Source organism: Tamandua tetradactyla, chromosome 4 (assembly GCF_023851605.1).
Source record: "Tamandua tetradactyla isolate mTamTet1 chromosome 4, mTamTet1.pri, whole genome shotgun sequence".
Taxonomy (NCBI): domain Eukaryota; kingdom Metazoa; phylum Chordata; class Mammalia; order Pilosa; family Myrmecophagidae; genus Tamandua; species Tamandua tetradactyla.
In genome coordinates, this window is record NC_135330.1 from 14,268,218 (window position 1) to 14,281,513 (window position 13,296).

General features: G+C 46.6%; 2 protein-coding genes across 8 annotated transcripts in view; one reads left to right on the top strand and one right to left on the bottom strand.

Annotated features, from left to right (window-relative positions):
- The first annotated feature begins 17 nt into the window (after nucleotides 1-17).
- On the top strand, nucleotides 18-3,057 carry NIT1 (nitrilase 1). 4 transcript variants are annotated; one of them, XM_077156660.1, is made up of 7 exons: nucleotides 18-117; nucleotides 710-805; nucleotides 1,168-1,422; nucleotides 1,529-1,632; nucleotides 1,851-1,984; nucleotides 2,129-2,254; nucleotides 2,515-3,057. In XM_077156660.1, coding segments are annotated over exons 1-7 (984 nt in total). In that variant the 5' UTR covers nucleotides 18-115; the 3' UTR covers nucleotides 2,782-3,057. The 4 variants fall into 4 exon arrangements, with proteins under 4 accessions (XP_077012775.1, XP_077012773.1, XP_077012776.1 ...); XM_077156658.1 differs by having other exon boundaries at nucleotides 22-148; XM_077156661.1 differs by having other exon boundaries at nucleotides 28-117; nucleotides 728-805.
- A 257-nt stretch (nucleotides 3,058-3,314) lies between these two features.
- Nucleotides 3,315-13,296, bottom strand: part of DEDD (death effector domain containing) — a 28,763-nt gene continuing 18,781 nt past the window's right edge. The window contains exons 1-6 of one of the 4 annotated variants that reach the window (XM_077156662.1): nucleotides 12,811-13,296; nucleotides 11,079-11,111; nucleotides 5,800-6,188; nucleotides 5,488-5,595; nucleotides 5,022-5,168; nucleotides 3,315-4,514 (exon numbers count right to left, since the gene is read on the bottom strand). In XM_077156662.1, the coding sequence (XP_077012777.1) occupies nucleotides 4,138-4,514; nucleotides 5,022-5,168; nucleotides 5,488-5,595; nucleotides 5,800-6,124 (957 nt within the window). In that variant the 5' untranslated portion in view covers nucleotides 6,125-6,188; nucleotides 11,079-11,111; nucleotides 12,811-13,296 and the 3' untranslated portion in view covers nucleotides 3,315-4,137. Of the gene's footprint in view, nucleotides 4,515-5,021; nucleotides 5,169-5,487; nucleotides 5,596-5,799; nucleotides 6,189-11,078; nucleotides 11,112-12,650; nucleotides 12,736-12,810 lie in introns of those variants that run through there. The other 3 variants (XM_077156663.1, XM_077156664.1, XM_077156665.1) reach the window with 3 other exon arrangements.

Below are 13,296 nucleotides of genomic sequence, written 5' to 3' on the forward strand. Positions count from 1 at the left end.
AGCCTCCGTCTGACGCCACATCCGGTCTCGATGTTACCGCCCACTCGTCCCTGGCTTCTCTAGCTCTTGGCGGCTCTTCGGTTCGGCTCTTGCGAATGGTTTTGGCCGTATCTTCATGTAGGACCTACTCCCCATCCTGCCGGCCGCGGTGAATTCCACCTGCGGTGCTTTAACTTGTGTAACAGAGACGCTGTCCCCTGGCAGAGGCGGGAAAGGAGTGGCTGTCTGGAGGCTGGGAGCGCGGATTGGGATACGGGTTCTTGTGCCCTCTGCCCCCGTGGGGTGGCCGAGGACAGGGGAGGGTGAATTTTCCCCTAGATTGTCCCGGTGTAAGGGGGGCAAATATACTTTAAGCCAATAAAGCTGTGCAGATGCAGAATCAAGAAGAGAGGCCTGGGAAAACCAAGAAAGTTTCCCGGAGGTGACTTTTGAACTGTGGAGACGTTTAGCACGGGAAAAGGGTTCAATTTAATGTTAGATCACTGGAAGACTGGAAGTCGAGATATTCAGGCACTGAACAGCTTTCCGTCCTCTATCTTCCCACCTTATGATCTCTTCCTGTAGCCCATAATTACTTAAAGTGTGTTTTGGAGACTTATTTTTACTGGCAGGACCCTGATCCACCTCGCAGTATGAAGAGAAGTTAGAAAACTCTAGGAAGTTATTGCTTGAGGGTGGGGTTGGTGTCCTGATTTCTCACCTTTCTCAGGTTGGGCTTCATCATCAGGCCTAACCAGCTCCTGTCCCTTCTTCTGTGTCCTGGACTCCGGATACCTCGACTCTCAGTACTTTGTACCCAGCCCAGGTAACAAGTTTTGTTGTGTTCTGATTGTCTAACATATTGAAAAATGCTTGTTATATGAATGGTTGGTGGGAGACAGTGGTGTGCCAGCCATCCACAGAACATTTGCTTGGCAAGCCCCACTAGGCCTAAGTCAGTGTATCCTCTAAGAGCAGATTCAAAAGGAAATTAGGGTGGGCCACGGTGGCTCAGCAGGCACAGTTCTTGCTTGCCATGCTGGAGACTCGGGTTCGATTCCTGGTGCCTGCCCATACATTAAAAAAAAAGGAAATTAGCTTTCCTGACTCCCCATTTGAGTCCCTTATCCTTAAACTAGGGTTTCCTCATACTGAGAAATTTGATAATCCTGCCTGTGTCATTCACAGGCCCAGAGCCATGGCCATCTCCTCTTCCTCCTGGGAACTGCCTCTGGTGGCTGTGTGTCAGGTAACATCAACACCAGACAAGCAACAGAACTTTAAAATGTGTGCTGAGCTGGTTCGAGAGGCTGCCAGACTGGGTGCTTGCCTGGCTTTCCTGCCTGAGGCATTTGACTTCATTGCACGGGACCCTGCAGAGACACTACGCCTGTCTGAGCCACTGGGTGGGAACCTTGTGGGAGAATATACCCAGCTTGCCAGGTATCAGGGAAAGGGGGAGGGAGAGGTAAAATCATTGGGCAGTGTTCCTGGTTTAGGTTAAGAGGATAGAGCCTTGAGAGAGTTTTCAATGTCCCCCTCTCTCCAGGGAATGTGGACTCTGGCTGTCCTTGGGTGGTTTTCATGAGCGTGGCCAAGACTGGGAGCAGACTCAGAAAATCTACAATTGTCATGTGCTTCTGAACAACAAGGGTGAGACTTTACAACTGTTTAGCCTACCTTTCCCAGGCTCGTCTTCCTAAACTCAAGTCCCTAGAATTGTGTGTCTCAACAGTGCTTCCTTGGCCTAGGGTTTTAGAGGTGTTTGTACTTCTGTTTCTAGTCTATAAGTCATCTCCTCTTGGGAGGGGAGGAGCTAAACTGGGCTCCTAGCACATCAGCACTGAGTATCCTTCTCCCTCTTACTCTAGGGTCAGTGGTAGCCACTTACAGAAAGACACATCTGTGTGATGTAGAGATTCCAGGGCAGGGGCCCATGCATGAGAGTAACTCTACCACACCTGGACCCAGCCTTGAGTCACCTATCAGTACACCAGCAGGCAAGGTGGGAGTTGTGAAAGGATGAGGGTGGGAGAGGCACAAGAGGGAGGGGAATAGAAATATTTTGAAGTGGGTGGTAGTAGAGGATATAAAGCTCTAAGGAAAGGGGCAAGGCAAGGGGGCTTAAGCAGGTTACTTTCTATTACAGATTGGTCTAGCTATCTGCTATGACCTGCGGTTCCCTGAACTCTCCCTGGCATTGGCTCAGGCTGGAGCAGAAATACTTACCTACCCTTCAGCTTTTGGATCTGTTACAGGCCCAGCCCACTGGGAGGTAAGAGGACACCTCTTTGAAACTTAAGGGCCTTTCCTTAACCTTCTCTTCCCCTTCCTACTTGGTAGGAAGTCATTTCCTAGATTGTTGCCTGGCTCTCATGTGTTACAAAATAGTAAACATAGTAAACCATTCCTTGGCAATAATCAGAATGGTAACAGTGGGTACATCATACACTTGGTCTGTAACATCCATCTCCTGTCACTTCTTCATTAGCAACTGCATGTAGTTAAGTAAACACACATCTCCTCATCCTCCAGGTGCTGCTGCGAGCCCGTGCCATTGAAACCCAGTGCTATGTAGTGGCAGCAGCACAATGTGGGCGCCACCATGAGACAAGATCAAGTTATGGCCACAGCATGGTGGTGGATCCCTGGGGAACAGTGGTGGCACGCTGCTCTGAGGGGCCAGGTCTCTGTCTTGCCCGAATTGACCTCAACTATCTGCGACAGTTACGCCAACACCTGCCTGTCTTCCAGCACCGCAGGCCTGACCTCTATGGCAATCTGGGTCACCCATCATCTTAAGCCTTTTGACTTTTGTGAGTTGAGACTCCCATTATGAGCTGGTAGTGCCATGACTTTTGAGCAGGACCCAGGTGCAGCTCCCCTCACTCGGAGAACCTTGACTCTTGATGGGACACAGGCTCAGCTTCTTGGGAAAGAAGAAACTTTCACCTGAGCTCAGATTTCAGTTTCAGAAAGGTGGAATTTTATATAGCCACTGTTTATTTCATGAAAACTGGAGTAACTCTGAGGGCTGAGCAGCACTGGCATTGAGAAAAATATAATAATCATAAAGTCTGTGTTTGGATATCTCCTTTGGAAATTGCAAAGGGAGGTGGTATTGCATCTGCTGGTCTAGGCTCCAGTTCTAGGTTTCCTGGCTCATTCAGCATGCCTCCCTATGTAAATAAAAGTGCAACACTCAGTGCATGTCCCAGCCCCATTCTCCCAAGGGGTTAGAGAATGGGGAAGAAAAAAGAAAAGAGTTGATACTGAATTACTTCACTTGGTGATGCCCTTTGCCCAAGCCAGAAGAAAGCAAAGGGGAAAAGGGCTGCAGGGTACATTATTTATTTTTACTTGAACATGGGAGGAAAATGTCACACTCCCCCTTCCCCTTTTTAGGGGGAGTGTACCTTTTCGACTCAGCAACGTCTTCTCCACCTATCCTGTGTATGTATGTGTGAACACACACACACACTACAGTTGGAAGAGTGACTAGGCTGACCCAGTTCTCTCTTACCTATTACTCTCTTAAAGAGGATTTTCTAAACGGGGAAAAAATGAGCCACACCAGGCAAAGTTTTCAAGCCATGAATGGAGGAAAGGAGGCAGAGAGGAGCAGCACCAGATGCCAGGAGAGACTGGAAAGGGCCACAGCTTCTTTGTTTTATAAAAATTCTGTAATTTGGGAGAGGATGGTGATTAATTTCCAAATACACTTGAGACCCACCTTCCACATAGCTCCCTTACTCACAGCCCTTTGGTTTTGCAGACAAAATTTAAGAGCCCTCATAAAGCCAGAAGTATTGATAACCCCTCATTGCACCCAAAAGCAGTGTTCACGTCAATCTCTTATGAAGACTCTGTTCTATAGACTTTTCTTTTCCCTACACATTTGTCTTACGGCTCAGTGGTAAGGTAGCTGTAGAGACACAAATTAGGGGTATTTGGAAAAGGGAAACAAAGGGGAAGCCCAAGCACACGGGTGCAGGGAGGGGTGGGGACACCACTTCCACTTTCCTTTGTCTTTACCTTAAAAAAAAAAAAAAAAAAGGCAGGGGGTGTGATTGGAAGGGTAAAGAACAAACCCCAGAACAGTATGTAAGCTCCAGAGGTGGATGGGAACAGTCCCCACAGAGGTGAGATGGGGAAAGGTCAGGGCAATGCTTGCAGCATCAAGTTCCTCAGGAGTTTCTGTCGGCCCAGCTCATAGTCCTCCTCATCCACATTCACCAGAAGCTTGATGGCTTCGTGGCCCACAGCCTGCTTGAGGGAGTCTGTGATGAAGACACCTTTAAGTGCCTCTAGTAACGAGCCATTGATATAGTCGCGCCAGAATGCGTCGAGGTAGGTGAGCTCAGAGAACTTGATGTCACAGATGATGGAGCCCAGGTCCCGGGACTTGAGGATGGTATTGGCCTGGTTAAAGCGCTCAAACTGGCGCTCAAGTGGGTCCTGCTTGTTAGAGAAGACATTGCCCTGCAGAGCAGTCTCATGCTGGCAGTATTCAGCCCGAACTCGGAGTCTGATGTCTGAGGAAGAGAAGTTACAGGGAAAAAGAGATTTCAATCCAAGTTTGAAATGTTGAACAGCAAAGTAGCAAAATGGTCTATCATCTGCCAGCTTCTCTACCTCTTCCCCAGGATTTCTTCTGAAATCCTTGCCTGAATGTAGGCGGTTCCCTTACATGGGACATGCCTAGTCAGCATTATTCCCTCATTGACATGAAGCACCTTCCAGCCCCTGCCTAATGGGGGATATTTTATAACTTAACAAGCACAAGTTATTTTAATACTCTATCATGACTTTCTTCATCCTCCAATCAAGATCCGTTTAATCAAGTATTAACTAAAAAGAGTTGAAATATACTCTGCCACAAAGATAGAGGGAATATTACTTGCAGATATGATGCCATTCAACTTTCTTTAGTAACAGCAAAGTGAGTCTTCCACTGAAATATAGCATAAAGTGCCCAGTATCCCAGCAGTTCTATTTTCTCTCAAGTCCACTCCACCTCCAGGACCCCTGAACTTCCTCACCACATGTCTGCTTTTCCTTAGGATCTGGTGTCACCGACTTCCGGCGTTTTCTCTGGCTCCCAAGTGTGGCTCTCCCTCTGGCTGGCCGCTTGCTACACATCTGAGGGCCTGAAGTGGGGCAGCACACCACAGGATAGTGGGGAGGCACTGACCAGAGGGTGAAAGGGGAAAAGAGATAGTAAGGTAAAAGTGATAGTAAGATAAAAGCAAAAATTCAGACACTTTTCTTGGAATGAGGAATGAATCATTCAGAATTAGCTCTAAAATCATTATGAATGTGACTCAAAAGTAGTTCACAAAGGAGGAGCAATTATAGGACCTAGGAGAAGCATTAACACCTCACCTAATTTTTTATGGAGCTTGATGTGGAAGGAAAGCACCCTTTTATTTAAGTTGGCAAAGCTGGCAATGAGATAACAGTGTCCTCTTACTTGATTATGTATATTACGGGGAGTTAACATCTCACCTGTTTTAGGGGATTGGGGGGACCTCGGTTCTGGATCATTGAGGGCTCTGGGGGTCACATAGCGAATTGACGTCTCCTCCAGATACTTGTCTACAAGATCAGGGCACACTGCAGGCAAAGGGGGATCATTCAGGAAAAGGCAGCCCCCCCTCCCTTCTGCCAGTCCAACCCTTCAATGGGCCTCATAACCTATTCTCCTAGGTACTCCCAAGAGATAATGCATCCCCCCCAACCCTTGGACTCCTATGTTACTACTGGCCCTTCACAACTCTTCCCTGGTCCCAGTGTCCCCAGCCCCCAATGCATCCTCACCAGCCCGCCTCCTCTTGAGGGTGACGTAGGGCAGCAGGTCATGGCGAGTGATGATGCGCAATAGCTGCAGCACCTGGCGAAAGTTACTCTCGTCACAGCGACCTTGGCGCTCCAGTGCCAATAAGAAGTCACGTCCATTTCGGATGAGGCCACGCTCGTGGTCATCAATGACATCAACAAAGAGGAAAGAAAGAACTCGTACATCTCTGTGTGTCAGGTGGGTGCCCACGATGTCAAACATGCGATGCAGACTATACAGTCCATGCTCCTGCTCACCATGCTCTTCTGGCCACACCTGGCTTGCCTGCCGCTTTAGGCCCGCCATGCTGGGGGCTCAGGTGCACAAAGCTTTCCAGAACCCCTGCTCAGCAGCTGTAATCCCCACTGTACTGTAAGGACAGGGAATGAATCTGTGAGCCACTCAATGGCAGGAACTGGTGCCTACCTGACATATGCCTGGCACAATGTAGGACGTAATAAATGTTTATTAACTAAATACTTTTATTAAATTTAAAAGAAAAAAACAAAACAAAACTGTGAGCCTTGAGCTCTCTCTGCCCAAACCCAACAGATGCCACCCTAAGTCCAGACCCTACTGGAGAAAGAAATATTGTCACATCCCCAAAGCAAGAATGTTGTATGCAATTTTATACCACATATTCAGCAAAAGTTGCTATTAGATATTGCCCTGATTGTTCCTCCTGCTTCCAAGACACTGCTTTTGGTCCCTTGAGAACCAGCCAGTTCCCCTCCTTAATGTAGGCAAAATTGAGAGGAAGTAAATAGAGCATTCATTCTTAATTCTAATATGGAAGCTGCATCAGATTTACTTAGGGACTGTCAATAAGGAAACTGAAAATCTTTACGGTTATAACTAGCTTCGATTCTGACTATTAGTAAGCTGTGGAGTGTGACCTTAAGCGAGTCACTTTACTTCAAAGCTTCATGGCCTTCATCTATGAAACATGGATGAAAGCCTACTTCATGGAGTTAAGAATCAAATGAGGAAATACATGTGAAATCACTTTGTAAACTATAAAACCTTATATAGATGGCTGTGAAAGAGATTTCAAAGATAGATGCACCCTTGACTTCTGCAGCCCAGACTCATCTTTCCAAAACCTATCCTCATTCTTCCTACAATCCAAACAAGTTCAGAAACCTAACTGCTCAGTAAGGTTAATGGACACAGTTCACAAAAACCCATGGATATAATCCACAAACATTTACTTTACTAAGTACCTATGTGGAACATTTTTGTAACTCTCCTATGCCACTTGTACTCCTTTGATGCTCACATCATCTGGATATATGACCTTTTAATCTTTCCTCATGGTTGTTATTAATCACCTGTCAGTGACCAATCAAGATGTACATTCATTGTGTAATTTGGCATTTGATTCATATGTTCCTCCATTATCCTAAGTAATAATCAATAGCCCAGCCAATAACCAATACTCAAGTCCAGCGACTTTCACCTTGACTCTAGTTATTCATCCTTATTGTCCCAAAAGACAGGAGCACCCAGTACTGTTCCACTTTCTGACCACAACCTCCAACCACTCAATCAATTATAAATTCCTGTTCATGCTACTACTATAATAGAGTTTCTTAAATCTGCGCCTCTTTTTCATCTTCATTGCCCTAGTTCAGGTCCTAATAATCTCCCTCAAGGACTACTGAACCAGTCTCTTTAAGGGCTCTCCCTACCTTCAATCCTAACCCACCTAAATCCACCCTTCACGTCCAGTTGAGTTAGCGATCTAAAATGCAAAACAGACAATATCACTTTCCAGCTTAAGACCATCTACAATCCCCTCCTTACCCAGAAGAAAACTCCAAATTCCTTACACAGTACACCAAGCCTTCCGAGATCAGGCCCTGCCTCCCTCACCAACTACCTGCCACCATAACCTATCTTCATTCTCTAATATTATTAGCTTATTTATAGTTCACACACATCATGCAATTCACTTCTCCATACCTTGCTTCAGGCCATTCCCTTTGCCTGAATGCCCCTCTCTCTTCACCATTCCACACTCCCATCACCACCCTTTTTTAGATGGCTAACTCCTACTCATCCTTTAAGAATCGGCTCAGATGCCATCTTCAAAACACATCTGTACACCCCCATGCTGGGATAAGTATTCCTCTTCTGTGCTCTTATGGAACCCTGGGCATATTTCCTTTAAAGCATTTATCATGGTGTACTGAAATTATTTGTGTAGTGATTTCCAATTAGATCCTAAGTTACTCAGGGAGAGGGACTAAGGCATATTCATCTTTCTATCTCTAGTGCCTAGCAATGAACAGATCCCAGCACAGTAGGAGTTCTCCACTGTTTGCTGAACTGAACTTAATCTCCAAGAAATCACCACAAGCCACACTAATTAAGAAACTTACAAAAGTCCAAAATGAGAGGATGTAAAAATATACATACAACTCAGTTATCCTGCAAATATACTGTGGCTAGCCAGTCACCACAATGTGTAATCTAAAAGCACACTCGTCGACAATAAAATAGTATTCTGTTCAATTTATAAGCCAAGAAAGTGAGGCTAGCCTGGGAAATAGAATAAAATAAGCTACTTCTGAAGAGCCAAGCTGATGGGAACTTAGAAAAGCAAGGAGCCAGCAGGACCTGGTGCACTCTTTCTCAGGAAACCCAAGTGAAAGCACCAAAGGACTTATTCCCTTAACAAAAGGAAAGGTACACACTGGAATCTCTAAGCCCAATACCATGGGCCCTGATATGTGGAAAGGAAATATTACCCATATTTAGTGTTGGGAGTCCAAAGTATGAGAAACAACTGGGGAAAAAAGCTATTCAACTACAGACTGATTCTCCTTGTCTCTTCCTCTTGTTTCAACTGCTGATGTCATTGGGTGCAAATGGCAGAGGCTAAAGAAAAATAACTTCTTGCTCATGGCTGGCAACATGAGCCTTCCTTAGAGGCCCTACACAGTCTCCTGGTCTCCTATCCCACCTGTTCCCTTTGGCCAGCTGTTGATTATGAGGATCCCAGAGAAAGCAGATGGGCAGGTTTCACATTCATCCAATCAAAAGAGTAGGTTGCCCCAGAGCTTCTTAATTCAAAGTGTCCCAGTTAAACCCCAGGAAATGAAGAAATACTGTCCCCACCTACCTGGCCACTGGAAAATGAGGCAGAACACTGGGAAGCACTATGGTGCTAATTATGCATCAATGGTTGCAATTCCACAATAGGCCTCAGTCCTCTGTGAGTTAACTCCTTACATCTCAAAAAGAAATCAGCCACCTTTAAGTCCTGTATCTCACACTGATGATTCAAGGTGCCAGGAATTATCAGAGCTTCTAGGTCAGTGGTTTTAAGCAGGGGTGATATTGCCCCCTCACAAACATTTGGCAACATCTGGAGACATTTCTGATTGTCATAACTGAAGGAGGTGCAGGGGGGATGGGTGCTACTGGCATATAGTTAGCAGAGGCCAGCGATGCTGCGAAACATCCTACGATGCACAAGACAGTCTTCCACGACAAAGAATTATCTGGCCCAAAATGCCAATAATGCTGAGAATAAGAAACCTTGTTCTAGGTGGAACACGATGCAAGGTCTAAAGAATAGAGACAGCATGTCACTTTCCACCATAGATCTGAAGAAGCCATTTGGTCCCTCCTATCCAAACCCATCAGGCAATTTTCCAGATTTAAAAGGCCAAACATAAGCTAACTTTAACTTATATAAGTCCAATTATCACCGAGGAGTTGCGTCCCACTCCAACCTTGGCTCCTGTATCACCTGCTGTTGCCATTCAGGTAAAGAGCAGGTGGTAGGGCTATACTGCCTTCTGCCCCATCCCAGGAGGTCGATTTTGACCCAGTTTCATCTAGATTTCTGTAGGGATAGAGAAATGCCATCCTCTGCAAGACAGATACAAAAGACCTGCACCTATTCCTCAGGGGCACCTTTGAAATCCTGAAACTAAACCAGAAGCAGGTCCTTCCTTGTGAGGATGCTGATCAGACTTATACTGCTTATTCAATGAAGCAAAACTTGAGAGAGTTAAGCTTCCCAAGACTGTGGCCTTTGGAGAAATGTCTTGAGTCTGGCATGCAGGCTAACAGGCAACTCTCCCCACTTAGGTTATACCATAGAATGGCAAATTCATTCATTCAGTAACCTAGATGGAAGCTCCAGGAATCTAACTCCAGCACTACAAGAATCTGACTTAACTTCCTCATAAACCAAAATATACTCCGAGTCTCTATGGTAGTAAGGCAAAGGAATTCAGCTTAAACTATGCAGAGATCCTAAATGAAAGGTCTCTGTGTTGTGAGAAGAGTGTACCCCTCTAAGCAAAAGATCAGAAAGAACTCCTGAGTCTTGGTGTCTGAACACTGGCCAGACACCAAGAGACAAACACCCCAGTAACAGAGTCCTGATCCTGCTGGCTGGTCTACTTCCATTTGAGACCCTAGCATGCAGATTTTCCCCCTAGAAGTTCCCAAGAATAATTCCTGATCCTGATGAATTGTTGCATTTCCTTTTGGGAAGTGCAAGTTGGCCAAAGGCCAAGTGACAGTTGATATGGATCTACAGGACTTCCTCTTGACTAGTCATTCTTTGTAGGGCTTCCACTTCTAAGCAAAGTCTAGTCTCATTCCAACTAGGAATGATATCTCTATTTTCATGGAGGACTAGGGGTATTCGACTCATAAGCCCTTAGAGTAAAGTCATGTGGAAAAAATTTTAAAGTGTGGTGTCTTGAAATGAAGATGACAGGGAAAGTCTTAAAGATGGCTAAGAATACATGAAGAACTTTCTTGATGGTGGGATGAGGAAAATGTAACCAAATATTTGGGAGTCAGAATTCCATAGTAAGTTTTCAAAAGATTCCAGGAACCCTGAACAACTGAAGGAAAGAGTAAGCTGCCTTCCCATGGAAGGTGCCTCAGCAAACCTCCGAGGGCAACATTTAACAGACACTGTACTAGTACATGTTCCATATGTTAAAAAATGTTTCTCTCAGAGTTGACCAAGTCGACTAGTGATAATAAATCAAAGCTGGGGCTCGCCTCAAGATACCTAATGTCTCCTTCTCCTTTCCCTCCCAACTACCTTCAGTTACCTAAAGAGATAGTCACTGCAACCGATTTTCTCAGTGCCTTATGCACTCCAGTTGGTGAAAACTCATTTTCCCTGGCATCTACTCTGTTACTAGCATCAACCCCAATGCATTTCTCATGCCATATCCTTTTCCTTCCACTGCTTGAAAACAATAAAAAATTCCAGACTTACCTCTGTAAGAAACTTAACTTCCCAGGTCTCTTCCTAGCACAAGGTTCAAATCCAGCAGCAAAATAAACAAAAAATAATAATAAGGGGAGGAAAAGTCAATTTTCAAGCTTTATTTTGAAACCTCAATGGCCCAAAGAGCTGGTCAATCTCAACTGCAAAAATATCAAAGCTGGATGAAAGAACTCACCTAAAGGCCCTAGGCTTCCCAAACTATTAACCAATTCACAAAATATCAACTCCAAAAATTACCAGTTTCAATGGCTCATGCCCAGAAAGCTCCCAATTTCAACAACTTCTGGTGAAACCAATTACCCTCTGACACCTTCACATCTTCTTCAATTCTTTATGAGACCCACCTATTTTTTATATCATTAACATTGACTTTCATCTTCAGAGAGACTGGAGGAAAGTGGTTACAGTTAAAGCAGGAATTTTTCTTCCCAGCACTTATCAAACCAGAGTTATCCTCCACATTCTAACTTCACTCTTTCCCTTACCTATCCTATAGGGAAAACAAAATATCCACTGGATTAGCTTCTACTCATACATCCACATTTCTTTAGATGCATACTGACCCTTCCCTCCTAGGACTTAAACAGTAAAAGAAGAGTCTAGAAACTACAGCATTCATTTAATTAGCCTGGCTGCCTAGTTGACATCCTGTCTTTTCTGTTCCCTTCCTGCGTTTTCCAGAGGCTCCACCTTAGCACACAGGGCTCCAACACAGCCATGCTTGTTTCCCCATTCTTGCATTAGTAATCGCTGAAAACTAGAAAAGTCCTTTATTCCTTCCACACTTGGAAGACACCAGCTTCCTCATTTCCCCCTCATAGAAAACAAGGGAGTAGTAAACTAGGGAGCCTTTGGTAAGCAAATCCAGTTGAACCCTCATCTGACCCCAATTCTCCAAACCCACATGATTCTCTTCTACCCTTCCCAACCGCATTAAAAGCTAAGGGTCTGGCAGTTAGAATTGGCTGCAACTGATGGTGCTTAACTCTGCTCCAGTTCCTTCCCACAGGAGAAAGGGAAACCCCTGAACCTCTATCAACCGTGCAGCTACCACTGTCCTGTCTCCCATCTAATTTCCCTTCCTCCCAAACTTTCCTCCCAGTCTCTCACTTTCTCTACTACCCCGTCACACCGACACTTTCTATTCCCCAAGCCTCGGTTCTCTTCCTTTCCACCCAAATTCTCCTATAGTCCCTTCCCCCTCTACCCCCAATTAAACACTTTCAAAACCGACCAACGTCTTAACTCCAATTTCTACCTTTTTCACTTCTTCACAACATCCCACCCCACCCCCAAGAGTTCAGTCCTTCCTTGAGCCACATGCTACGAGCCCCCTTTCCCTTCACAACCTCAGCCTCTCCCCTCCGCTCCTACCCCCCTCAATCCGGCCGGACAGCAGCCCTACTCGCCACTACGGCCTCTCTTATACCCCTAGCCCGGTCCAGCCTCGGCCCTTGTTTACGCCCCTCCCCAAGCCCTCACTCCTCCGCTTCGACCCCTGCCCTCTCCCACAGTTGCCATCTCCCCCGCACGCCCCCCTCGGCCGCTCCCCTCCCCCACCTTGCAGCGTCCCGTCACCTCCCTCTCTGGAGGTTCTCAGGCTGGACGTCGCCACCGCCTCCCCCTCCACTTTCCTTCCCCAAGCCCTTTGCGGCCCCGCCCGGCCCCGCCCCGTCCCGCTCGACTCCCCCTCCCCACTCCGGCCGCCCCGCCGCCTCACTCTCGGCTCAGGCTCGGCGCCGCCATGTTGGATCCATCCGCGCCGCGCTCCCGGGATCGTCTCACGGCGCCGCATCCGGGCTCCAGCCGCCACCGCCGCCGCCGCGGGCATGGGGGAGGGGAGAGACGGGCGGGGGTGGCTGCATCCTGAACAGCGCCTCCCGGAACCTGGTCGGTTAGTGGCGGCTTCAAGACCATAGTGAGGAGTGAGCCGAGATAGCCATGCTAGGTGAGGGCAACTTAGCAAGCGGTATTAAACGTGGAGTGGATAGCTTCACTTTGGGAGGAGAGACTAGAGGTTAGCAGCCATGTTGCTTTGGGGCAAAGTGGCAACGCAGGCTTTTCTTCACGGCGGCTTCAGGGCCGTAGAAGAAATTGAACAGAGTAGCATTCTTGAGTGTGGAAAGATTGGTGGCGCCAGAGCTGACTGGTACTGACTTCAATACCCCTTGAGAGACGGAAACTGGCAGCCATGACGCATGAGGGC

Excerpts from the sequence above, each read along its gene's own strand:
- NIT1 (XM_077156658.1), top strand. The coding sequence starts at position 96 with ATGGTTTTGGCCGTATCTTCATGTAGGACCTACTCCCCATCCTGCCGG. Across the intron at positions 149-709 it reads TCCCCATCCTGCCGGCCGCG|GTTGGGCTTCATCATCAGGC; the intron begins GTGAATTCCACC and ends CACCTTTCTCAG. Across the intron at positions 1,633-1,850 it reads TGTGCTTCTGAACAACAAGG|GGTCAGTGGTAGCCACTTAC; the intron begins GTGAGACTTTAC and ends CTCTTACTCTAG.